The sequence below is a fragment of the Bos javanicus genome, chromosome 19, assembly GCF_032452875.1.
Source record: "Bos javanicus breed banteng chromosome 19, ARS-OSU_banteng_1.0, whole genome shotgun sequence".
NCBI lineage: Eukaryota > Metazoa > Chordata > Mammalia > Artiodactyla > Bovidae > Bos > Bos javanicus.
In genome coordinates, this window is record NC_083886.1 from 9,046,323 (window position 1) to 9,074,257 (window position 27,935).

The 27,935-nt window shown below is 42.7% G+C and overlaps 1 protein-coding gene across 2 annotated transcripts; it reads right to left on the minus strand.

The window, feature by feature from the left end:
• Window positions 1-5,581: 5,581 nt before the first annotated feature.
• COIL (coilin) lies at window positions 5,582-26,927 on the minus strand. 2 transcript variants are annotated; one of them, XM_061390036.1, is made up of 7 exons: window positions 26,638-26,926; window positions 14,497-15,607; window positions 14,292-14,378; window positions 13,753-13,800; window positions 10,774-10,843; window positions 7,774-7,862; window positions 5,582-6,543 (listed from the first exon to the last, which is right to left on the minus strand). In XM_061390036.1, the coding sequence occupies exons 1-7, from the start codon at window positions 26,880-26,882 to the stop codon at window positions 6,478-6,480; spliced, it is 1,716 nt and encodes a 571-aa protein (XP_061246020.1). In that variant the 5' UTR covers window positions 26,883-26,926; the 3' UTR covers window positions 5,582-6,477. The 2 variants fall into 2 exon arrangements, with proteins under 2 accessions (XP_061246020.1, XP_061246021.1); XM_061390037.1 differs by lacking the exon at window positions 13,753-13,800 and having other exon boundaries at window positions 26,638-26,927.
• Between the last annotated feature and the right edge of the window lie 1,008 nt (window positions 26,928-27,935).

Sequence of the window (27,935 nt, forward strand, 5' to 3'; positions counted from 1 at the left end):
GAAGGTGGGAGGAGAAGGGGATGACAGAGATGAGATGGTTGGATGGCATCACCCACTCAATGGACACGAGTTAGAGCAAGCTCCGGGAAATGGTGAAGGCCAGGGAAGCCTGGCGTGCTTCAGTCCATGGGGTCGCAAAGAGTCGGACACGACTGAGCGACTGAACTGACTGAGTCAGTGGCCCCATCCAACCATCTCATCCTCTGTCATCCCCTTCTTCTCCCACCTTCAATCTTTCCCAGCATCAGGGTCTTTTCTAATGAGTCAGTTCTTCCCATCAGGCAGCCAAAGTATTGGAGCCTCACCTTCAGCATCAGTCCTTCTAATGGAATTTCAGGGCTGATTTCCTTTAGGATTGACTGGTTGGATCTCCTTGCAGTCCAAGGGACTCTCAAGAGTCTTCTCCAACACCACAGTTGAAAAATATCCAATGCTAATACTCATTAGTGACTTTTCTTTCTGAAGGTTGAGTTGGAGTTTATGTATTTATTTTTAGGGGACCTGCAAGGAGGATCTTAGTTTCCTCAACCAGAGTTTGAATCCATGACCTCTGCTGTGGAAGCATGGAGTCTTAACCACTGGACCCTCAAAGAAGTTGGAATTTATTATTTTTATTGGCCACTCTATGTGCCTTGTGGGATTTAAGTTCTCTGACCACGGATCAACCTAAGCCACGGGTCCTGGACACTCAGGGAACCGAGCCCTAAACACTGGACCACCAGGGATTTCCCCAGAGTTTATTTGATCAATCCGTTTCTGTAGACTCATACTAAAGTCTTAAGGATAGACCAATACTTTCTGAATGTCACATTTTACAAGCATTACTTTGACCTTTCACTATCAATCTAAAGGTGGGTTGGTCTCATTCTACAAACGGAGGCACTCACCCTTTGTCACCTAGCTCAGACTTCAAAGCCCATTTTCTTTCCACTATAACTTTGCTCAGCAGTTCTTCAAGTGCAGCCTGTGAACTCCCTGCAGGTAGGTCCTTTAGACACTTTCAGGGGTTCTGTGAGGTCAAAACTCCTAAGACATCACTTGTCCTTTCACATGTTGATGTTTGCTATGATGGTGCAAAAGCAACCAACTGCTGCCCTTGAGCACCAACCTAGCTAGTGGTGTCCTCGGTTTCCTGCTCACAGTGGGGGGCGGGGGGAGGGGAGGGAGACAGTTGCACTTAAGAACGGCCTTGATGCAGCAGAGACAATTGTTATTAAATCGTGACCCTTAAAGGCTTCATACCATAGTATAGGGGGGTTGTCCCAAGGAAAACCACGTGTGCAACTGGTTGCACTGTGAGCTGGACTACCCCATTTTTCATGGAACACCATTATTACTTGAAATAATTACTGACAGAAAACCAGTGGTCATGCAGACATGGGTATTGCCAGACATTGTCTTGACAATGAATGAAGTGACCTTCTCCTTCAAGAAGAATAATTGTGTGTGTGTGTGTGTTAATTGCCAATGAAAAAATTTGAGCTTTCAAGCAAAAATTACAATTTTGGAAAACTTCCCAATACTAAAAGACCTTTCTGGTGAGATCAGATATTTGGCAGTATTAATAAATGTAATTTTAAAATTCTGCATAATTAAATGTGTCAAGATTTGAAAGATGGTGGATTTCCAGCAACCCTCCCAGCAAGGTCTGATCACAAACCCCAGGGGTAGGGGTGTTGGGGGCTCTATCTCAGCCCCAGGGGTTGTGGCCGCCCTTCATAACTGCTATTACCATATTTTTAAGAGTTCTATTTCCTAATAGCCAGTCCCTCATGACTCCAGCTCTTGCTATAGTTAGTAATTCTCTGGTTGAATTACCGTGTGTTCTCTCTCTCCTGATTGGATTGAGACTAGTACAGTTGGCCTTGCAAGCAAAAGCTGAGAACAGTCACCAGGGAAGAAAACCAAACCGTAACAGTCACTGCTGAGAAGCGAAGGGAGCAAGGAGAGGGGCACGATCCACCGTCCTCCTCATCTTTGTCAACAGCAAGAGCCCCCAAAGGGAGGGGGTGCAGTTTGAAGAAGAAAGTTTGGAATCGCTGCTTTTAGATATAAATAAGAATTGAAAATTAAACCAAATAGTACCCACATCTCCAGCAGGCTATTTTTTTCACCTGTGAAGAGTGTGATGTCATCCCTTCAAAACAGTTAACCAGTAGGAAGTGAATGACCCAACCAATTGAGGTTTGAAAGTAACTAAATAAGAAGTCATCAGGTGATGAATTGACCATCGCAGTGTCCATGATGAGGACAGCAGAGAGGAGATCAATCTTATCAGTGACGGGGGTGGAACTGGAGAGCTTGAAGCTTTCACAAGTAGAGGGGAAAGATTCAGCGTGAAATGGGGCCAAGTCGGGGTCTTTTTATACAGAGTTGGACACCTGAGGGCTCAGGCAGTTTAGAACTTAACAGCGGGGACTTCCTTTGTGGTCCAGTGGGTGAGAATCTGCCTCCCAAGGCAGGGAACATGGGTTCAATCCCTGGTCGGGGAACTAAGATCCCACACGCTGCAACTAAAGAGGCCCATGCACCACAGCTAGAGAAGCTCCCACACACAGCACAACCAGAGAAAGCCCGCACGCGCCACACGTAGAGAAGCTCCCACACACAACCAGAGAAAGCCCGCACACACACCTAGAGAGGCTCCCACACACAGCCAGAGAAAGCCCGCACACAAGACCCAGCAGAGCAGCACAGCCAGAAAAAAAAGTTTCCATGTTTTTATTATTTACAGCAGCCAAGAAGTGGAACAACCTAAGTGTCCATCCATGAATGAATGAAGAAATGTGGTAGTACATAGGAGTATTCTTCAGCCTTGAAAAAAGAAGGGAATTCTGCCTTATGTGACAACACAGATGTACCAAAGGACATTCGTTATACTAAGTGAAGTAAACCAGTCACAAAGGGACAAATACTGCATGACTCCACTTACACACGGCATCTAGAATAATCACACAGAAGCAAATGGTGGTTCCCAGAGACGGGTGGTATGGGAAACGGGGAGGTGTTGCTCAACGGGTGTGAAGTTTGTTATGTGAGATGAATGCATTCTAGAGATCTGTTGTACAACAAAGTTAACAATATTATATTGTGCACTTAAAAATCATGTTAAGAGGATAGGCCTTATGCTGTTCTCACTACAAGAACAAAACCAAAAAAAGGGGTATAGGAAACTTTTGGCAGTGATATTTTTTAACATTTATTTTTAATTGGAGGATAATTGCTTTACAATGTTGTGTTGGTTTCTGCCATAGGACGACATGAATCAGTGGTGACAGAAACACTTATTACCTTGATTATAGTGATGGTTTCAGAACTGTGTGCATGTCTAAACTCATCAAATTGAACACATTAAAGATGTGCAGTTTTGGTATATAAGTTATATCTCAATAAGGCTGTTTTCTTTTAAAATTTTTTAATCCAAACCAAAAATATATATAAAAATTTGATTTTTTAAAAAGAGAACTTAATGAACTTAATAGTGAGTGGACAGCCTGAAGATGGACGAAACTGGGTCGTGGGGCCAGAAAGGCAATTAGCCAGATTCATATGAGCTCCCAAGGACAAAGGCAGCCGGGGGGCGAGCACTCAGGCTGAGACGGAGCCGCTTCAGGGACGGCCGTCGTCCTGCTCTGAAACGACCTAGGCTCTCCCTCTTCTGTTGGGTGGTCTTCGGCAACTTATTCGATACTGAGTTGAGAAGAGTTAGCAGAGTCCCTATTTTGAGCCCAGACAATAATCCTAGAATAATACTGACTGGCATCAAGAACTGTGCTTCTGGGACTCCCCTGGTAGAGCAGTGGTAGAGAGTCTACTTTGCAATGCAGAGGATGTGGGTTCAGTCCCACTAAGGGAACTAAGATCCCGCGTGCTGTGGAGCAACTGAGCCCCAACGCCACAAGTACTGAGCCTGTGTACTCCGGAGCCCACGTGCTGCAACTAGAGTCCAAATACTGCGAGGAAGACCCCTCATGATGCAACTAAGCCAAATAAATAAATATTAAAAACAAAACTGTGTTTCTGGACCACGAGTCAAGGAGCAGTGAGGCGGATTCGGTCCTAAGCATGGACTTTTTGCCTACATTCTCACCTCTCCTCTTCCCTCTCACTCCCGGGATAATTCTGTACATGATGATCCAGGGCACACATGGGTACATGTAAATTGTTTCTTTCATAAAGCAAACTGAAATTTATTTTTCTATCCTATTTCATTTTTCAAAATGCAGGTAATGACCCCCAACCTTGATACCAAGACTCTGGTGGCCTGCTATTCACTTTGACCACCACCACCACAGAGGAAAAGGTGACTCATGAACTGATTATAATCCAAAGAAAAGATATCCTGAGGTCTTTTTTATTTTTAAACTGAGGTCTAGTTGACACATAACATTAGTTTCATGAGTATAACATATTCAATACTTACATACATTGCAAAATGAACACCACAAAAAGTCTAGTCACCATAGTAACATTTTTTTCTTGTGATGAGAACCTGTAAGATCTACTCTCTGAACAACTTTCAAATGCAGTATGCAATACAGTATTATTATCGATACCATACTGTATATTGTACCCCAGCACTTATAACTCCAAGTTTATACTTCTGACCTTCTTTACCATTTTGCCTACCTTCAGCCCATGCCACTGACAACCACCCATCTGTTCTTTATATCTTTGTTTTGAAATTCGATAGGTGAGATCATGTAGTATTTGTCTTTGTCTGATTTAATTCATTTAGCATTATGCCCTCAAGATCCATCCACATTATCACAAATGGCAAGACTTCATTCTTTCTTATGGCTGAATAATGTATGTATACACACACACCACTTCATCCATTCTTCATCCATCCGTGGGTATCACTGACTCTGTGTCTTGACTATTGTAGATAATGCTGCAATGAATATGGGGATACAGCAATCTTCTTAAGTCAGTGTTTTTGTTTTCTTCGGATAAATACCCAGAAGTGAAACTCCTGGATCATATGATAGTTTTATTGTTAATTAAAAAAAAAATCAGGGGGCGCCTCCATACTGTTCTGCATAGTGAATCTACATTCCCACCAGTGGCGCACAGGGGTTTCCTTTTCCCCACGCCCTCTCCAACAGTGATTATCTCTTGTGTTTTTGGCGGGAGCCACCCCAACAGGTGCGAGGTGGCGTCTCGCTGTGGTTTTGACTTCCCTGATGACCAGTGGTGCTGAGCACTGTTTTCACACACCCGTTGGCCTTTACCATTTGTCTTGTTTTCTAAACCCTGGAAAGAAAGCATGTTTACACCAGGACCCCAGAACCAGGATTCCATCATTCACGTTAATCTCACTCTTTCTGGAGTCATACTTCTCGTTTAAAAATCAGTAAATACCAACTTTGATGCATATCAATGTCATGCAACTTAAAAGTAGACAACATTTCCTTTGATCCAGTTGCTCCCAGATCTAGTGAACTCCACCGAACTAGACCTTGCGACATCAGAGTCTTTAGTCAAGGCAAACCTTGTTACAGAAAATTTTAATCTTCTGCATTATTATAAAACAAGGTAACAATCTGCAAAACCCAAACAAGATGACTCAGCAGGAAAGTTTAGTTCAATATGATTTTATTTAAAAATCTGCAAAGCCAAAGGAGGGATCTGATGTTTTGTTAAAACAATTTTCACAGTATATATTTCAGCCTTTTTTAGCTTTGTGTTGAATAATAACAGAAAAGGAAGTTTCTGTTCAAGACCCTCACTCCAGCACAGCACACTTAGCCAGGCGCCCGGGATCGAGTGGCTGGGCGGGTCACCCTGGCCTGAGCTCACAGTGAATCCACCCCCTCGAGTAGGGCCCCAGTTCTTCCCCAGGCACACAGACTTATTTTCACTGCTCTCCACAGGCCCTGAGAATCCTTCATCTTAAAGGTGAGAAAAGTGTGAAAGGATTCCTTAACTCATTGCCTGTAACAAACCCAGCTACTGGTTAACTCCTGACAATCACAAGTATAAAACACTTGAAATGTATAAGATGTTCCACGTTGAATGGAACAACTTAAATTTTAAAAAATTAAGTCAAGTAACATGCTTTCATGTTTTAAAACGTTACTTAATAAAACTTACTGAGACAAGATATACAGCACTTTCTGTATTTGGTATTACAAACTCCTACTGACGATAAGCTACTTGATGGTTGAAAAAAATAAAAAGGAGAAGAAACTGTACGTATTGTTTTTATAAATGATGCCTGAAGGAATGTCTTGTTGTAAATTTTGTTACTAAGATTAAGCCTGGAAAAAAAAAAGATCTACAAAAGCAACACCCATGTTCTTTTAAATGATGAGGTAGATTTTTTCCTATGCAGCAAATGGAAGATAACCGAAAATGCATACAACTCACAAATCTTCTTTTAAAAAAAAAACAGTTCAGGTTATAGTCACTTTCACAAATAAGACATTTATAAACCACGAGGTGGAGAGGTCATACTCAGGGAAGCTCCACACTTTATGTGTTACTCGGAGATTCAATAATCAGTCTTGGATCAATTAACTCTCTCCAAAGAACGGTTATCTGAGGAAAAACAGAAAATATCAGTTTAGAGACGTCATTTTGAGGTCATATGAATTTTAGTCAGTTAAAAACTTCAATTTCCATTTGCAAAGAATGCTTGAGGACTGGAAGTAATTTGAGTCCCAGTAAATTCAGTTCAACTAAGGTAGAAGGCCTTGTTTACCTAGAACACAGCTAAATTTTATATTAAACATATTTCATCTTTCTTTGATTTAGAGCATGGGCTGGGGCCGGGTGGTAGCAGCTGGTTACCAAGGGGTCAGAAGGATTTGCCCAACCAGTCTCTATGGACAGGCAGTCTGCAGACTTCTTGGGAGGCAGATACGGCCCAGAGGGTTATCACTAGGCTGCTGATGCCCTTTCATTCAGCTCTATGGTTCTTTTCCTGTGCTGCCTAAAAACAGAGGAGTTATTTCACATTTTACCAAGAGAAAGCAAAGCTAATGAAGGCCATCTGGATGAATGAGAGCCATCTAGTGTCCAAAAACGTTAATTACAGGCCCTACTTCAGGCCTCCAAGAGGAAAGCCTCCAACATTTAATTTTCCAGTGTAGTTTCCAAGAATACATTTCAACAAAAAAGTGGGGCTGCATATATTGCAAATAAAGAAGTACGGGATACGGGGCCAAATCTGCAGGGCCTACCACAGACCCTAAAAATGTGCTTTTGGAGTAAATCCCTGAGTGTCATCTATCCTAAAGACAAAGCAAAACATACAGTCTGGTTAGGGTTTCCACAAGTTTATATTTCAGATAAAACGTGACTTTGCAATACTAAAACTTCAGAATAATATCATAACATTTCAAATATAAACACCTTAAGAAGCGGTTTCTTAAATATAAATTCTATTCACTTCAATGCTACCATACTCTAATGAGGCAGCCATTCCAGCATCTCTGGAAGTCTGGCTGCCAACAAAGCTCTAAACCATATACTTCCTAAAATGGCAATTTAAGGACTTAAACAAAATCAGAAGACAGATTCATCATTGCATGTCATTCTTCAAAATTATCTGCACTGTTCTAAGTCAGAATCATGGTAACTCTTGGGAGGTAGTAGTGACTGTAAGGAGACGTGGTGGAGACGTCTGGAGACCACCCCCCCCAAGGCTGGGACCCTCTCTGATTTTATGCAGGCAATGCAGGAAGCTGCAGTGTCACCTTCCAGCCCACCAGCAGCCAGTCAAGTGAAAGGATGGCCCAGCAATCCCGAAAAGAGAAGCACGCCTACCCTCTTCTCCTGCGTCACCGCGTACTCCACTACCTCAGCTCCATTTTCGTTGTGATAAACCAAATCAAATTTCCCAGGTTCTTTCATGGCTGAAACCAGACGGTAGGAAGGAGAGACAATAAGTCATTTCCCAGTAGTGAAAAAGTTCCTCTACAAGGAATTCATATCATTAGAAAAACCACCACAAACGAAGTGTCCTTTGACGTGGAGGCTGGTGCACACAGGAAAGCATGGAGTGCTCAGTGACAGGAGATGCTGTGAAGCCTGTGTCAGCACAGTGACCATCCTCCCTTCACAGAAAAGAAGGGAGCTGATACACTAGCACTAGCAATCCCAGAAAAGCATGTGTGACCACAAGATAATCCCTACCCCCCCAGAACTGGTTTGTTTCAACAAGAGAAGGTAATGTGAATTCTGCAAAATTCTTGTATCTTGCTGTGTCCGCAGAAATTATACATGCTTCCTTGGTAACACAGCAGTCTTCATTTTATATGGTAGGGTGGGGCTATAAAAATGACCACACAAGCTGAAATCATGCAAAACAATCTTAACCAATGGGGAAACTTATGACTGTCTCATGATCTTCAAAATTTGTCAGAACATTCAAACCTTTACTGTATAGGGAAATGAAAACACAGTAAAACTGCTATTTATGTAGGATACTGACCTAATTTAAAACAGAAAAAATGAGAATTAGAGAATGCTCTGTGTCCACACATATCCCGGGTGGTTTGATCAGCGCTCGCCCCCTTGCCGTCTGACCACAATGCAGAGCGAGGATCTTTTCCATGCCTGGCACAGCTGTCACACTCCCTTCTGTTTGCGTCCACTTCCAGCAAGTTATCCTTTGAGTTTTGAATGTTATGAGATAGATCTGAGAGTTTCTTTTTCACAGTTTTATTTTTTTGCTGATGTAATTTCTAGGACATCCTTATTCCTTTCATCATGACCACTTTCCTCACTGATGTCAAGAAGTTCACAGAAAGCTCAAAGTCAGCATTTCCACAGTGAGCTATTTCTTCTATGATTTCACTTAAATTCAATTTGGATGTTACTTTTAGCATCATCACTTTTTGTTTCTTTGTCATGCTTTCATTTTTGTTGGCCAAGTCCCTATTTCAATTCCCCACTTTTGTAAAGTGACACGTGGGTTTATCACTGAGACCAGGAGGCACCACGACACACACTGGGCTATGGTGTGGGGACTGGGTAACACGTGCTGCGACCCACCGCCAAACAGTGAAAGAGGCAAGGCGACGGGTCACTGATCGCAATGGGCACCGTGACTGGGCAGTGATCCGTGGGCTGGGGAGCTGGTGGTACTTCACACATTCACTCACAGCTAACAGGGGCTTCCCTGGGGGTCCAGTGGGTAAGACGCCACACTCGCAATGCAGGGAACCCAGGTGTGACCCCTGGTCAGCTAACTAGACCCCACACGCTACGACTGAAGATCCTGCAACTCAGATCTACAACTAAGACCTAGCGCAGTCAAAGAAATAAATAGATATTTTTAAAAAGAAGAGTTAATATACCAGTGTCACTGGAGACTGTTCTATGTAACAAAACCATGGAAAATGAAATTCATTAGAACTATGCAAAGTGAGGACTACCTGTATTTCTGCTACAAAACAGATCAAGTGTTCCTTGATGCTCCCCAAAACAAAATTTCTAATTGGATATCATCACTGTCAATCACCTGACAAGAAGTGATCAGGCTGTGTCCACAGAATTTGACCACGGACAAACCTCTGTCCAACATTCCTAAGGAGGATTTCTTCAAATGAAATCTAACCAGAAGAGAGCTGGAAAACCAGTGTAAGGTTTTTTGTGTTTTTTCTGGGTGCCCTCACACCTTGCAGGATCTTAGTTCCCCAACCAGGGATTGAGCCCCAGCAGAGAAAGCGTCAGACCCTAACCACTGGACCACCAGGGAATCCCCTGAAAAATCTTTTTGAATGATTCTTACATACTACTGTCTTGACTCTTTTACTATCTTATTTAAACATGAACAGAAAATAATTAATTCCTTGCAGTCTGCTAAAGAAAAAGGGATCGCCTCTAATCTCTGGCCAGGGACCCCTGCAAACACAACCCAAGTTAAGCCATACACAATAAAAGCCCTGTTATTCCAGGGTTTCAGAACTAAAAATGGGTGGGGTGATTCAGGCATAATGCAGGGAACCATTTAAAATAATGCATGAGAGTGTGGCTACACTTATATTTCTGACATTTTATTTTGATTTAACACAGAGAAGTACATTCATTTGCCAACCTTTTCAAACAGAGCTAGTAGGTCTTATGAGTCACTGACTGGAGCTGTCTTTCTTTTATAAACTTTATCCCTCATGCATATATGCAATTTCCAGTTTTTGAGTTTTGAGGGGTTTTGTTTGGTTTTCTGGTCATGCCGCACAGCATGGAGGATCTTAGTTCTCCCACCAGGGATCAAACCCACACGCTCTGCACTGGGAGCATGGAGGCTTAACCACCCAACTGCCAGGAAAAGTCCCGAGGTTTTTTGTTTTTGTTTTTTAAGTGGACGCAAGAATATAAAATTAGCAACACAATTTAAGTGCAGAATCTTCTCAGATTTTTATCAAATTCCTCCCAAACTCTTATAGCTAACCCATCACATGTAATTCAAAAGCAAAATTTTCAGCAACAATCCTGAGTCACCATTCAATTTAAGTTTCATAGACAATTTTTTTTGCCATCAATTTTCATTAATTTATGTAATTTTATGAAATTACATGGTTACAATAATAAGAACAACGTGCCTAACAGTTTGGGGAACAAACCCAACAACTCTCAGCAGACACGAAACTAGCGAAAGCGCCGCGCGGCCCACCCCCAGGCCCTCTGCGCTGACGGAGGCAGCAGAGGGCACCATAACCAGGGCGGCCAAGGAAGACAGCGGCTCCTGAGCATAGAAGCTATTCAGAAACCAGTGCGGAGGTGAAGAGCCTACGCTTTCAAATATCTTTCTAGAAGACTCACCAGGTAAGGATGAAAGAATTTCTATGTCTACTTGCTGGGTCTCCGGGTTATGGCTTAATATTCTTCCTTCCTTTCAAAAATAAAAGTCCAAGTCAAACACCAACATGTGAAATATGATGAATGTGCTAAACCTCTTAAAAATAGTTAAGATGGTGAGTTTTATGCGAATTTTATTTCAACAAAAAATTTTTAAATAAGTCAACATGTATTTGAAACTTAACTCCCACAGCAGGCCACATTTCTCTGGTCTAAATCATCCCTGGTGCAGGCGCTACACAGCTAGGAACAGCCCTAGAGCCCACAGCCTCTAGTTATCCAAACCAGCCTGCCCTCCAACCCCGAGGAGGCCCGGATGGAAGCACCTCACTCCTGCCCCCGCCTCCCGGCCACAGCCAGCTGTTGGCACCTGGAGTCCTGCCTGGCGTGGCCTTCTCCTTTCTCTTGGGAAATGTAAATAATAAATTCCTCTCTTCAGTAGCACTGACTCTGCTGTGTTATCACTCAGTCACCTCCATAAATTAAAATCCCATGGATACATATTAGACAGGGTCGGGGGGGTTGGGGAGACTACATTCTTTGAAGATAGCTTTGACTTTTATTTTATTTTATTTTTATTTTTATTTTTTAGCTTTGACTTTTAAAGACAAGCTTAACGAATAAAGCTAATGATCTAGCTGGATAACAGCATTTGACATCAAAGCAAAAAAGTAACACTGATTTTCACTCTTGAAATGGTTTGGAAAGCAACTTCAAAAAAGTCCTAAAAATACTGGAAACAAAGTGGCAAACAGCTTTCCAAAATAACTGTAATGACCAACATCTATTTAATACGCATTTTAAAAATCTGTATCATCTAGAATCAATGACTGATACAGGTTGTGGGACATATAAATTCCAGGTTTATTTCCATTTCCTCACATACTGCAGAATTAAATTAATCATCTGTAGTTGGGTGAAAAAACATCCTGGTCTGCCCAAGACAGGTCCATTTATGTTTCCCTTCAATATAAATTATCAATACAATAGTAATCCTTTTCATTTGCAAGTGTTCTGATGTAGATGATAAGTTATGTGGTCACCTATATTAAGGAACTAAGATGAAAAGATGGAAATACACCAATTACCCAGAACTAACCAACCAAATCTCTCCGTGAACTGATTCTTCTTCTAGCCTGCTTTTGAACAAAGATTCTTAACACGATTTTAAAAGACTTCCAAGGTATCAATTCAGATTGATTCACCGTTGTACCTTATCTATATTACTATGTTAACATTATCGATTATTTCCTTTAAAAATGGACTTACATTCTGAATCGCACATCAAAATAAGAAAGTATGCATTTTAACAAGATTTTAACAAAATTTTGAATGGGTAAGAAAGGGAAGAAAACATGTAATTCTATAATCCCACTGAGTCACACTTTTGCTGAACTGTGATGAAGTTCATATGCTAGTATGAAGTCCCACACAAATATTAAATGAGGAAATTCCAAGGATAATATTTGTGAATTACCTGTGGTTAACTGGTAAGGCAAAAGAAACCATATTAGATCATAGGAACCAATAGGAATGCTGGGCTGGATGAAGCACAAGCTGGAATCAAGACTGCCAGGAGAAATATCAATAACCTCATATACGCAGATGACACCACCCTTATGGCAGAAAGAAAAGAGGAACTAAAGAGCCTCCTGATGAAAGTGAAAGAGGAGAGTGAAAAAGTTGGCTTAAACTCAACATTCAGAAAACGAAGATCATGGCATCCGGTCTCATCACTTCATGGCAAATAGATGGGGAAACAATGGCCAATAGATAGGGAAACAATGTTTTCCTGGGCTCCAAAATCACTGCAGATGGTGACTGCAGCCATGAAATTAAAAGACACTTGCTCCTTGGAAGAAAAGCTATGACCAACCTAGACAGCATATTAAAAAGCAGAGACATTACTTTGCCGTCAAAGGTCCGTCTAGTCAAAGCTGTGGTTTTTCCAGTAGTCACGTATGGATGTGAGAGTTAGACTATAAAGAAAGCTGAGCACCAAAGAATTGATGCTTTTGAACTGTGGTGTTGGAGAAGACTCTTTCTTGAGAGTCCCTTGGACTGCAAGATCCAACCACTCCATCCTAAAGGAAATCAGTCCTAAATATTTATTGCAACTCCAATACTTTGGCCACTTGATGTGAAGAACTGACTCATTGGAAAAGACCCTGATGCTGGGAAAGACTGAAGGCAGAAGAAGGGGACGAGAGAGGATGAAATGGTTGGATGGCATCACCGACTCAAGGGACATGAGTTTGAGCAAGATCCAGGAGCTGATGATGGACAGGGAAGCCTGGCATGCTGCAGTCCATGCATGGGATTGCAGAGTCGGACACGACTGAGGCATTGAACTGACTGACCAATAGGAATTCATAAATATACGAAATAGATCCCCATGCCGAAAATAATCAAATTTTCTGGCTGAGTCTGTGCGTGCGTGCTCACCCGGCAGGCTCCGCTGTCCACGGGATTCTCCAGGCAAGAACACCGGAGTGGATTTCCATTTCCTACTCCAGGGGATCTTCCCGACCCAGGGACTGAACCCATATCACCCGCATCTCCTACACTGGCAGATAGATTCTTTACCACTGAGCCATCTGGGAAGCCCTTTCTGACTAAGAGCTATTTTATTTCCTTTCAAAGATGAGGATCATGGGGAGGGATACTCAAATAACTTTGTGTATCTAAGCTGATTAGAAAAAACTGAGTAAAAAAAAATTTGTTATTCTCATTCTATATTCCTCCTAGGTATTAAGAAAAGTAACACTGGGAGACTTCAAAGTGATATTATTAAAAAGTTTACATTTTGATAATATTTTTATTTTCTACTTTATGGCACTGTTTACTCCGTAAAAATCTGTTATCTGTAATTAGCAGTATCAAACATGTTTTTAGCTTCTTTAATGTACTGACATTTGATTATTTGTAAATAAAGACCCTTACCTTGTAGTCAGAGACATCAGGAGAATAATTGGATGTTAGTTCCAAAAGCTAAAAAAGAAGAAAAAAACTCACAAATACAGATACCCCGTGTTTCCTTTTCCTTACTCCTGAGAAAACAAAGCATGCCATGTTTGGGTGCTTACTCCACCACTCAGGAAGCCCTACCAAGGGCCTGTAGCAAAGCAGGGGTTCAAGTAGGAAAGGTTCTTTGGGGGGTTTTGGGAGGTTTGGAGGTGACATGTAGAGCCTTTTTTTTATTGAGCACTTGCTGTGTTCCAGACATCAGGCTGAGCCATTTTTATTCACTCGGAAAATAATTACTGGGCACCTACTACATGCTTGGCAAGAGAACATGAAAGATAATGATTCAGGAAGAGTTTTTATAAATATAAATTAGTTTAATAATTCATTAAATTTTATTAACATAAATTATATTAATTTATGAATACAAATGTAACCTAATGTGCTAATGAATAAGTTTATTGGGAAGAGGAACAAACTCTTTTGTTGTTAACTGTTGTTGTTTTTTAAATATATACCTTAAATGCAATCTTTTCTCCGACTTGAGGGGCAGCTGCTAACAGTGGTAAGAGACTGTAGTCCTTCTTTTGTGTCTCTATGGGATTCTGAAAAACAGTATTAGTCATGAGATTTTGTTACTGGTGAGAAAACGTGAACCCCGACATCAACTCCAGACACACAACACGAGGAAAGGGGAAGACATGAGCTCACAGTAATACTTACCTGGATGATGGTAGATGAGTTTGTCACCATTTCATTCAACTGCTGTTGCTTCTGATAGTCGGCGTTTCTATTTAAAACATAGGGAACAGCATGCCCTCGTCCTCGACCTCTCCCCCGCATACCCCGGCCCCTCGCTCCCTTCCAGGAAAGAAGGTCCTCTCCTCTACCCCAACCTCTTCCCAAACTGGCGGGGAGAGTCACGTTGGGAGGAGGACAGAGGACTGTTTGGGTCCGACTGCCACTGTTTGGGTCCGACTGCTTCCATCCAGCGGTGTTTGGAGCCTGTGATGATGGCCCTGGACAATTTCTTCCCACAAAGAGGCCTACAGTTTTTAAGAACTCTGCAGTACACTCTGGGGTGCTTTTTGGCATCACGCATTGATCGTCTGACTCTGAACTAGAGTCTGAACTAGATGATGATGTTCTGGAGGTCTTGCCCTTGACAGGGACAGAAGTAAAACCAGTTTTTGGAGCCACTTTGTTTGCAGCTATGGTTTTCACAGAGGATCCCTCCTTTGACACGTCAGTCGAGATTTTCTCTGAGGAATGTCTGACCTCCAAGATGACGTTGCTGAGACCATCACTGGTTGATTCGTGGTAAGACTCAGACTCTGAGGAGGAATCAGGACTGTCTTTTGTACGGACGACCATGCCACCTTTCCTTTTGGCTTTCACAAGGCTGTTTCTAGCAGGAAGAGCTTTAGGGCTGCACTTCTGGATGGTCCACTCTTTCACAGACTGTGCTTTAGAAGACTTGGGAGTCTTGGCATGTTTTTTATATTCACGTTTCTCCTTTTTCTTTGGCAATTTTTTTTCAGTCTCTCCATCATCAACCTCCACTGCATCACACATGGCTTTGTTTTTCCTCTTGTTTTTTTTACTCACACTCTGGTCTGTGGTGGCTTTCGGTTCTAAATCCAAGGTCTTCTCACTGTTATTGTTCTCATGCCTCTTCCAATGCTTCTTTGAATTTCTGTAATCTAGTTCAGTTTCTTCATCTTCGTCCAACTTAAATGCCCGCTTCTTTGCTTTTCTAGGTGATAAACGAATACTATCCCCATTACTAACTGTTACAGGACTCTCAGCAATTCCTCTCTCTTCTAATTTAACTCTGTTAAAAGAACAAGAGAGAAAGCTTTAGTAATTCATAAGCATGTCTCCAGGACATAGTTATACTCTAGCATGACTACATCAGGCAATGAAAAAAAGGTCAAATCACTTCAAGATAAAAGGCTCTTTTTAACAAAATGATCTATGGCGTCACTTATGGTCAACTTTCAAATAACTAGTTTTATTTATTGATCATCTACTGCATCCTAACATTAGATTTTCTTTCATCTAAACACCATCATGAAGTAGGTTTCTTTTCATTTTAAAACTGATCACAAAATTACAGTTCATACAAGTAACTGCCCAGGATCCACAGCCAGTAAGTCACAGAAATGTAACTCAAGCTTGTTTGTCTAATCCCAAAGTTCACAACCTTTCCACTATGTTATGTGCCTACCCTAAATGGTGACAATGCTGATTACCCGTTGTGTTTTTAGTTGTAAGCTATTTTTTTAAATCAGATTTCATTCTTATTTTGTTTGAATTTAGGAAAACACTGAACATGTTTTAAACTGTACTGACAGCCATTATAAAATTCTATAACATTTGGTGATTATTAATTTCATGTATCAACCTGGCTTCCCTGGATAGCTCAGTCAGTAAAGAATCTGCCTGCAATGCAGGAGACCCCGATTCAATTCCTGGGTCAGGAAGATCCCCTAGAGAAGGGATAGGCTACCCACTCCAGTATTCCTGGGGTTCCCTCTTGGCTCAGCTGGTAAAGTATCCACCTGCAATGTGGGAGAACTGGGTTCAATCCCTGGGTTGGAAAGATCTGCTGGAGAAGGGAACAGGTATCCACTTCAGTATTCTGGCCTAGAGAATTACATGAACTATATATAGTCCATGGGGTTGCAAAGAGTCAGACATGACTGAGTGACTTTCACTTTCAATCTGACCCTATTGACCCCAGATTGGTCAATAGGCCCTGGGGTACCCAGATATTTGGTTAAACACTGTTCTGGGTGTGTGTGGAGGGGTGTTTCAGAATGAGATTAACATCTGAATTTGTACACTAAATAGACTGACTGCCTTTGTGAGCATGTGTGTGTGCTAAGTCGCTTCAGTCGTGCCCAACCCTTTGTGACCCTACAGACTGTAGCCCACCAGGCTGCTATGTCCATGGGATTCTCCAGGCAAGAATACTGGAATGGGTTGCTGTGCCCTCCTCCAGGGGATCTTCCCAGCCTAGGGATCGAACTCCCATCTCTAAGTCTCCTGCACTGGGAGGCGGATTCTTCACCACCAGTGCCACTGGGAAGCCCGCCTTTGTGAGCAGACGCTCCCAATATGAATGGGACTCAGAATAAAAGGCTGAGCAAGAGGAATTGCCACCCCCTGCCTATCTTTCAGCTGGGACATCAGAAGAATGTCTCTTCGTTTAGACTAGGAATCAGACTGAAATATACCATCAGCTTTCCTGGTTCTCAGGCCTTTGCACTTGGGCTGGAACTTTATCATCAGCTTTCCCCGGTTTCCAGATTGCCAACTGCAGATCTTGGGACTTCTCAGTTTCCATAATCTCATGAGCCAAGTCCTTACTGAAAACCTCATTTCTACATCTACAGCTCATGTCTGTGTCAGCTCGTATTGTTTCTGTTTCTCTGGAGAACTCTAATACACAGTTCACCCAACAGCACTTTACTGTAGTAAAGGAATTCTGTTCCTCCATGGACTGGCGACAGTTAATTCTAATATGCACAGCCAGAGTGACAGAAACCTCAGTGAGCGTCACCAATGTCAAGCACACAGTGGGTGTTTAAAAATGCCTGCTAAAAACAAACATTATTCTTTCAATATATTTACATACAGCTATACCTTTCATCAAGTACTTTTAGTGACCAGGGAACAATGCAGACAATCATATTTGAAAATAAAGTACAACCAGTGAGTAATAAAATAGATTATAAGCATTCTTTATATTTTTGAAGGTACATTAATCCTATGGATTTATCTCAATGTGGTAGTTGAAAAAAATCCTCCGTTATTCTTCAGAATACACAAATATACAGACACATACACATAAAGATAAAATAAAAGCTACTGACACCAGAAGGAGGACACAGAGAGAAATAAAACTCTGAAATAGCAGGGACTTACATAATAAAAACTCATTGCCTGCTGTTCTCAGCTGTGGACGTCAGCACCTAGCAGCAAGGAAGTAACCCTTAAACTGGCAAAAGCTAGTCTGGCATACTGTGAATCTAAGAACAACTGAGGAACTTGACGGATACGGAACTTTCCATCACATCTTTGATCGATTTGTTTTCACTTGTAGCAATGCAATGATTCAGGTTTGAATTCTAAGATGATAATTAGTACCAAACTTTTCATCACACTTTGAAAATAGATGCAGGAAGTCCACGCACCTATGGACACCTTATCTTTGACAAAGGAGGCAAAAAAACATATCATGGAGAAAACACAATCTCGTCAACAAGTGGTGCTGGGAAAGTGGTCAACTACATGTAAAAGAGTGAAACGAGAACACTTTCTGACACCACACACAAAAATAAGCTCAAAATGGATTAAGGACCTAAATGTAAGACCAGAAACTATAAAACTCTTACAGGAAAACATAGGCAGAACGCTCTATGACATAAATCACAGCAAGATGCTACATGATCCATCTCCTGGAGTAATGGAAAGAAAAACAAAAATGAACACATGGGACCCAGTTGAACTTAAAAGCTTTTGCACAACGAAGGAAACTATAAGCAAGGTGAAAAGACAGACCTCAGAGTGGGAGAAAATAACAGCAAATGAAACAACTGACAAAGAATTAATCTCCAAAATATACACGCAGCTCATGCAGCTCAATACCAGAAAAACAAACAACCCAATCAAAAAGTGGGCAGAAGACCTAAACAGACATCTCTCCAAAGAAGCCACACAGATGGCTAACGAACACGTGAAAAGATGCTCAACATCGCTCATTATCAGAGAAATGCGAATCAAAACCACAGTGAGGTATCATCTCAGACCGGTCAGAATGGCCATCATCAAAAAGTCTACAAACAATAAATGCTGGAGAGGCTATAGAGAAAAGGGAATGCTCTTACATCATTGGTGGGAATGCAAACTGGTACAGCCACTATGGAGAACAGTGTGGAGATTCCTTAAAAAAAAAAAACTGGGAATACAACTGCCATACGACCCAGTAATCCCACTGCTGAGGATACAACCCGAGGAAACCAGAAGTGAAAGAGACACGTGTATCCCAGTGTTCATCGCAGCACCATTTACAATAGCCAGGACATGGAAAAACCTAGATGTCCACTGGCAGATGAGTGGATAAGGAAGCTGTCATACATACCGCAGTGGAATATCACTCAGCTATAAAAAGGAACACATCTGAGTCAGTTCAAATGAGGTGGATGAACTCGGAGCCTATTATACAAAGTGAAGTAAGTCAGAAAGAGAAAGACAAATACCGTATATTAACGTATATATATGGAATTTAGAAAGACGCTACCAACGATCCTACATGCAGGGCAGCAAAGGAGACACAGATGTAAAGAACAGACTTTTGGACTCAGTGGGAGAAAGAGAGGGTGGGATATTTGAGAGAACAGCACTGAAACACATACATTACCGTATGTAAAATAGATGCCCAGTGCAAGTTCGATGCGTGAAGCAGGGCACGCAAAGCCGGTGCTCTGGGACAACCCAGAGGGTAGGGTGGGGAGAGAGGTGGGAGGGGGGTTCGAGGTGGAGGGGGACACGTGTATGGGACACATGTATACCTGTGGCCAATTCAAACTGATGTATGGCAAAAACCGTCATAATACTGTAACTATCCTCCAATTAAAATAAGTAAGTAAATAAAAAGAAAACAGATGTAAGACTTTCTGTTCAGTCACTGCGGCTCATTAATTCACTGAAACTCCACACGTGCTGTATCCACTGCAGGCAGGACCCCTGGCTTTCAGAGGAGCCTTCCAGAGCAGCTTGAGGGTGCCCTCACCCATTCCCAAGACCAAGGATCTGTGGGTACTCAACCTGTGACTGCTGCAGACTTGCTATCTGCTGCTATTGAAGATAATTTCAGTTTGGAACAAAGATTGAGAAACTAAATGCCAGCCAGGGAATGAGAAACGGCTCACTTGCCTGCTACCCTTCTTATTAGGGTGGGCACTTTTCTGGCAATGCTCTTCATTTCTCCACTTGGATCACAGACAACAAATGTAACTGTCCGCTTACAAACAGAAGTGAATGAAGCTGTCCTTTTACAAAGAAAAGTGAACGACCTGTATAATTACCAGTGAAAACAGACTACCTGTATAGTTACCTGTCTTTGATTCCAAGAAATTTTTAAGACAGACTCCCTGTTCACTAAACTCTTTGCCAGGCAAACTGGGTAAAACGTATTAAAATGTAAGGGATTCCCTTTAAATCTGCAAGTTCACTCTGAGGATTCTATCATATATAAATAAAGACATGACCATGTGTACTGCCTGACACCTCCCCACTCCCCCCAGTCATTGCCTGCCAAGGCCAAAGGGACTGAATTCAAATCTTCTTCTGCCTTCGGTTAAGTTTAAAATATCATTATTTCAACTTTTCTCATCTGTGAAAATGAGGGTAATAATTATAGTACTCAATGAGCTACCATATATGTTTACAGCAGTGCTGGGCTAAGAGCAAGAGCTATCTAAATGTCAGCTCTAATTTTTGTTAATACAATGAATGTATTAATAAAATGAATGTCTTCTGGGGACAGGAGTTGGTGGGTTTTTAGTGAACTTGTCCCATCAAATGGAGGTGAATTCAAAAAAGTGGGTGTACGCAGGAATCTGCAATCTCTTGGGGTCCCATCTGTCCCCGGCATCACCACCTACAGTGAAGTCTGTCATCTGAGCAAGGGCACACAGTTAATGAGTCGTAGAGCCAAAATTCGAATCCAGAGCTCTGAATCCAGACCCTGATCTCTTAATCACTCTGCTGTCTTATCTTTCACACAATATTGAACAGAGGTAATCCACATATTCTTGGCATAAATACAGACCTGTACAACTTTTTCGGAGGCCAACCTGACAGTACTCATCAAATTTTAACATTTGACCAAACAGCACCCCTTCTAGGAATGATCTTACTGAGTCATTGCTCACGTACACAAAGATACAGAAGAACATCCACCACAGCAGTATGTCCAGGGAAAACCCGAGGGCATTAGACAAGCACGCGCCTCGATATGACAGACAAGAGCACCCGGTGTTCTATACTCCTCGAACCATCAGCATGCCACAAAATGAGATTTGGCATCAAGAGACCCAGAGCAGCACAAGGAGCAGCAGCCTTAATGGCAAGGGCCTTCTCTGGCATCCAAGATTTCCGGAAACCAGACTGCTCTCAGTCTGGCTCAAACACTGTCTTCTTCACGCTCACTGCCAGCCTCACAGACATGTCAGAGGGGCTTGGCTGGCCATCCAAGGAGCTACTGATCACAGCAATATGAAATGAGAACTCGTCTCTAACGTTCTGTATTTAATAATAAGCATCAAATGTCACAGGGTCAAAGAGTGACAGAGGAGAGAAGGCACTTTGTTTCCTCACAGAATGACTCTTCAACAGAGAGAGCCTGTGAAGCTCTCTTCAGGGAGTGTAATAGGCTAAATCGTGTCCCCTTAAAATTCTTCTGTGAAGCCCTGACCCAGAGTACTCTAAAGTGACTGTATTTAGAGACAGAGCCTTTGAAGAGGTAATAAAATTAAGGTAAGGCCGTTAGAGTGGGCCCTAGTCCACTGTGACTGGTGTCCTGATGAGAGAGAAAATTTGGACACATAAGGAGACATCAGGTCATGTGCCTTTTTGTGACAACAGAGAAAAGGTCATGTGAAGACACAGCAAGAGAAATACCCACGAGCCAAGGACAGGGGCCTCAGTAAAAACCAAAACTTGCCAACATCTTAATCTTTTCAGGCTCCAGAATAGTGAGAGAGAACTTTCGGTTGCTTAAGCCTGTGGTATTTCATCAGAGCGGCCCTCGCAGACTAACGGGGCTCCAGGCCAACGGGAGTGCATCCTCTTCCCAGGGGAGATGGAGACCGCCTTCAGGAGGCCACTGTCAGCAGCCTGGGGGCAGAGGAGTCAGCTTCTGAGGGTTCAAAAGAAAGGGCTGTGAGGAAGTGACCGCAGCAGACAAGTGTGGAGATGCTCTTGAGCCTCCAGGCTTATTTCTCATGATTCCCACAACCAGGCCCCATGTTCCCTCATGAGAATTCTCTAAGCACTCCTGGCAATCCCAACAAAGCCCTTCTGCTGGTCAAATTCACCAAGTTAATATTGCTTCCGTCTCCACAGCTATACAGGGCCATCCAACATTTCCCCACCTACCCTTCAGTTACTGCTGAATTCCCTGATCATTCGTGTTCCATAATGATCTCTCCTTTCTCAACCATCTGCACTTAGCAGCAAAACGTGGAATAATTATCCAGTCCACATGACACAAGATAATATACAGAAACACAAAACTAGTTCGCTCTACTCCAAAAATATTAGGTACCGTTGAGAAAAGAGATTGTTTTCTTCTGTAGCTCTGAAGAAAAGTGAGTCTGTCTGAGGAAGACAAGCAAATGACTGGGGACATGAAACCACAAAAACATACAGGACTTTTCCAAATTCAACTTTTTCCTAAGGTCTGCCCCATTTACCACTGAAGCCAGCTGCAGAGATATTTCTTGACACATGCAACTGTGCATTTGGTGTTTAGGAAGAATTCTGCCTGCCATTGGTGCTGTACTTATTTCCTACAGGAGCTTTCATAGTTTGCTTTTGACATCGCTAACTTCATTATAAAGAGTTTAATTTTCAGATGCTTCATTAAATGAAGTACAACCGCAATTAGCTATCAGCAAGTTATTAATTCATGAAGCAGGAGATCAGAAAGTAAACGTAACAGGAGAGGATCCATTATTTATAATAAACAGTCCCTGAATTGCAAAGAGAATAGAATTAATAAAAAAGAAAAACACTTTTTTTGAAACCTGAACTATTTCAAATTGTCATTGGAAATAAACATTATTAGTAAATCATAGTATTCCTGCTTTTATAAGAAAGACAGAAAGATACAAACATGCACTCAAAGATACAGCAACTGTTCCAAATTACATTCCCTGATGCTATGAAAAAATCCTATGAATCTGACATACTCTGGGAAAACGAATATTCAACATTCAACAAAGAGCAAGCACAAGGAAGTAGCCTGGTTCACAACTCTAATTTTTTTTCACTGTAAATGAAGCTTTTAGTAAGAAGCCTTGATTTTGTACATACAAAATTAATACACAGAAATCACTTGCATTCCTATATACTAACAATGAAAAATCAGAAAGAGAAATTAAGGAATCAATTCCATTTACTACTGCAACAAAAATAATGAAATACCTAGGAACATACCTGCCTAAGGAGATAAAAGAAAACTGCAAGACACCGATGAAGAAATCGAAGATGACACAGACAGATGGCGAGACGCTCCATGCCCCTAGACTGGAGGGTGAGCATCGCGAAAGCGCCTGCACTACAAATGCAACCTAGAGACGCAGAGTGGGCCCTAGTAAACTACAAATGGCAATCTCCACAGAACTAGAATAGAAGTCTCACAATTCACATGGAAACACAGACGATCCCAGGTAACCAAACAATCTTGAGAAGAAGAATGGAGCTGGAGGAATCAACCTTCCCGACTTCAGACTATCCTACAAATCTACAGTCATCAAGACAGTTTGGAACTGGCACAAAAACAGGAATATAGACCAATGGAACAACATAGAAAGCCCAGAAACAAACCCAGGCACCTATGGGTACCTTGTTTTTGACAAAAGAGGCAAGAATATACAATGGGGCAAAGACAGTCTTTTCAATAAGTGCTGCTGGGAAAACTGGACAGCTACATGTAAAAGAATGAAATTACAACACCATACACAAAGATAAACTCAAAATGGATTAAAAACCTAAACGTAAGACCAGAAACTATAAAACCCTTAGAGGAAAACACAGGCAGAATACTCTATGACATATATCATAGCAAGATCCTATATGACCAACCTCTTGGAGTAATGGAAAGAAAAACAAAAATAAACAAATGGGACCTAATTAAACTTAAAAGTTTTTTCATAGCAAAGGAAACTATAAACAGGGTGAAAACTCAATGCTCAGAATGGGAGAAAATAATAGCAAATGAAACAACAAAGGATTAATTTCTAAAATATACAAGCAACTCATAAATCAATACCAGAAAAACAAACAACCCAATCAAAAAGTGGGCAAAAGACCTAAACAGACACCTCTCCAAAGAAGCCACACAGATGGCTAATAAACATGTGAAAAGATGCTCAGCATCGCTCATTATTAGAGAAATGCAAATCAAAACTACAATGAGGTATCATCTCACACTGGTCAGAATGGCCATCATCAAAAAATCTACAAACAATAAATGCTGGAGAGGGTGTGGAGAAGAGAGAAACCTCTTGAACTGTTGGTGGGAATATAAACTGATACGGCCACTATGGAAGATGGTATGGAGAGTCCTTTAAAAACTAGGAATAAAACCACCATATGACCCAGCAATCCCATCACTAGGCATATACCCTGAGGAAACCAAAACTGAAAAAGACCCATGTATCCCGATATTCACTGCAGCATTATTTACCACAGCTAGGACATGGAAGCTCCCTAGATGTTCATCTGCATACACACAATGGACTATTACTCAGCCATAGAAAGGAACGCATTTGAGTCAGTTCTAAAGAGGTGGATGAACTAGAGCCTATTATACAGAGTGAAGTAAGTCAGAAAGAGAAAAACAAATATATATGAACGCAAATATATGGAATCTAGAAAGATGCTACTGATGAACCTATCTGCAGGGCAGCAGTGAAGATGCAGATATAAAGAGCAGACTTACGGACACGTCGGGTTGGGGAAGAAGGAGAGGGTGGGAGGCACGAAGAGAGGAGCATGGAAACATACACTCTACCATATGTAACACACCCAGCCAGGGGGAATTTGCTGTATGACAGGGAACTCAAACTGGGGCTCTGTAACAACCTAGAGGGGTGAGATGGGAGAGTGAGGTGGAGGGGGATTCAAGAGGGAGGGGACATAGGTATACCTATTGCCGATTCATGTTGATGTTTGGCAGAAAGCAACATAATATTGTAAAGCAATCATCCTTCAATTCAAAATAAATAAATCTAACATTTAAAAAAAAGAAGCCCTAAATAAATCATTCCAATATACGAATCCAAACTGAAACTGTTAGGGGAAGAACACTGATTGAAACCGTCCACCCTGGCCAGGCACCATAGTAACTATTTGCATGAGTTGTTTTAGGACAGGAGGTCCTGGTAAGGAACATGGAACTAATAAGCCTCCTGATGAAAGTGAAAGAGGAGAGTGGAAAAGTTAGCTTAAAGCTAAACATTCAGAAAACTAAGATCATGGCTTCTGGTCCCATCACTTCATGGGAAATAGATGGGGAAACAGTGGAAATAGTGTCAGACTTTATTTTGGGGGCTCCAAAATCACTGCAGATGGTGATTGTAGCCATGAAATTAAAAGACGCTTACTCCTTGGAAGGAAAGTTATGACCAACCTAGACAGCATATTCAAAAGCAGAGATATTACTTTGCCAGCAAAGGTCCATCTAGTCAAGGCTATGGTTTTTCCAGTGGTCATGTATGGATGTGAGTGTTGGACTGTGAAGGAAGCTGAGCGCCGAAGAATTGATGCTCTTGAACTGTGGTGTTGGAGAAGACTCTTGAGAGTCCCTTAGACTGCAAGGAGATCCAACCAGTCCCTCCTAAAGGAGATCAGTCCTGGGTGTTCATTGGAAGGACTGATGCTGAAGCTGAAACTCCAATACTTTGGCCACCTCATGCGAAGAGTTGACTCAATGGAAAAGACCCTGATGCTGGGAGGGATTGTAGGCAGGAGGAGAAGGGGACAACAGAGGATGAGATGGCTGGATGGCATCACCAACTCGATGGACATGAGTTTAAGTGAACTCCGGGAGTTGATGATGGACAGGAAGGCCTGGTGGTGCTGTGATTCATGGGGTCGCAAAGAGTTAGACACGACTGAGCAACTAAACTGAACCAGAAGAGTTTGGGAAAGGTCAAAAGGAGACACTACCTGTCCGCCCACCTCCCAGAATCCTCTCTGGCACCCTTCTTGGCTGAACAAGCCTGCACCACCAGGAAGGACTCTGAATGATTGGCTAAGGACAACCCAGAAACTAATCCCATCACCATAGAACTGCAAGCCCTGAGACAGAAATGTTCTCCTGGGTTCCCTTAGCCTACTGCTCTCCACCGGGTGCCCTTTCCCAATAAAATCTCTTGCTTTGTCAGCACACGTGTCTCCTCGGACAATTCATTTCCTACTGTTAGACAACAGCCCAGTTTCGGGCCCTGGAAGGGGGTCCTTCTTCCTGTAACAAAACGACTGTCTTACCATTTTACTGAGACATATGAGCCACAAGTGAGCAATTTACACGACTGCACCTTCACACTCATCTCAGTGCCATTTTTTTTTTTAATTTCCAAAAGAATATTTAAAACTTTGGTTTCCCAATTCAAAGCCAAAAGATCCCAAACACCTATTTAACTGAACCCAAATGAGACAGAGAACTAGGCCCGCAGGCGGTATGGCAGGCGCTCCGAGACCGGAGAAACCGCACCTGGGGAAGAAGACACGCCTGTTGGTGTCTGCTCGGGGCCGCGAGCCGCCAGGGCAAGGCCGAGTCCGAGGCAGGCCCGCGCCGCGCACCTAACAACGGTGCCCGGCGGAGCAAGCGCTCGGCAAACCGAGGCTGGAAGAGACGCGGGCCCTGCCCAGACAGCAGGCCGGGGCTTTTCCACGTTCGGTCCCCCACCCTGACTAGACCGGCCAGAGGCCCCCGGGTTCACAGAAGAGCCGCTCGTCAGCCCCCCGCCAGCCGGCCCCTCAGCCCCGCGGCCTCCGGAGCCGGCGGCGCCCCGGCGTGCGCAGGCGCGCGCCCGGCCCCGCCGCGCCGCCCCGCCCGCGCACCTGAGGCAGTCGTTGTCTCGTACCAGGCGCGCGCTCTCGGCGGGGGGCAAGAGCGCCCCCTCCAAGTAGAGGCCCAGGAGGGCCCCGGAACTGAAGCCGAAGCGCTGGCGGATCAGACTGATGAGGTCTGTGACGACTCGGCATCCGTTCAGGTCGATGAGAAGCCAGAAAGACGTGCAGTGCGGGGCGCCGGGCGGCGGGTAATCGAATTGAAGCCGTAGCCTAACCGTCTCGGAGGCTGCCATCTTGCTCGATGCGCAACGGAAGCCGAGAGACTCGACCGGGCGAGCGAGAGGCGTGCTCGGGGCCCGCCCCCGGGAGCCTGTGAACGAGTGCCCCCTATTGGTGGGAGTGGCTGCGACAGAACTCTGAAGGGCAACGCGGAGCGGAGTAGATTCCATTCAGTTCAGGGCAGGACGGCGGAAGAGGATAACAGATAGGCGTTTATTCCTTTTCTCCTGAGCACTAGGTAGGGTCCGAATTTAGTCAACTGTCTAGACAAACACTGCTGAGCAGTGCTGTTTTTCTAAGATATTTGCTCATATACGTAAAATAACACAATCTGTTCTGGATTGAGTTGTTATTATTTCTAGTGAGACATCGTTGATCAAAATAGCATGAAACACCACACATTTTGTCACATAATTATTAAACAGGAAAAATAAAATGGACATGGCAATATAGCTATTAATAAATGCAGCCATGTGTGTTTTTTTTTTAATCTGAATCTTTGTGAATGAATATTACTAAATAAGACAGGGCTCGCCATCAATTTTGGACCTATGTTTTTGGTTTGTTTTTATAGATGTCAATCCCTGAGAAAACTTGCTGACTTATGTAAGTAGATAAGTATGGAGGGACTTATGTTACTGGCAGTATCAGTCAATTCCTTAAACTCCTTCCAAGGTACATGCTAAACTCAACTACAAATCATTCTTTAAAAACTATTTCCAGTATTCCATTAGCCCATCAACAGAAAGTTGGATTAAAGATTTACTGAGCATGGCCCTGCCCATCAGAACAATACCCAGGTTTCCCCTCAGTCAGCCTTTCCCATCAGGAAGCTTCCAATAAGCTCTCCATCAGAGGTAAGACAGAATGACAACCACAATCACAGAAAACTAATCAAACTGATCACATGGATCACAGCCTTGTCTAACTCAATGAGAGTATGAGCCATGGTGTGCAGGGCCACCCAAGACAGATGGGTCATGGTGGAGAATTCTGACAAAATGTGGCCCACTGGAGAAGGGAATAGAAAAACACTTCAGTATTCTTGCTTGGAGAACTCCATGAAC

Bases quoted from the DNA above. Each gene is read 5' to 3' on its own strand.
- COIL (XM_061390036.1), bottom strand. From the start codon at position 26,882: ATGGCAGCCTCCGAGACGGTTAGGCTACGGCTTCAATTCGATTACCCG. The intron at 15,608-26,637 runs GTGCGCGGGCGG...TTCTTTTAACAG, and splicing joins CGAGACAACGACTGCCTCAG to AGTTAAATTAGAAGAGAGAG. The intron at 13,801-14,291 runs GTATATATTTAA...CTTCTTTTTTAG, and splicing joins GAGAAAAGATTGCATTTAAG to CTTTTGGAACTAACATCCAA.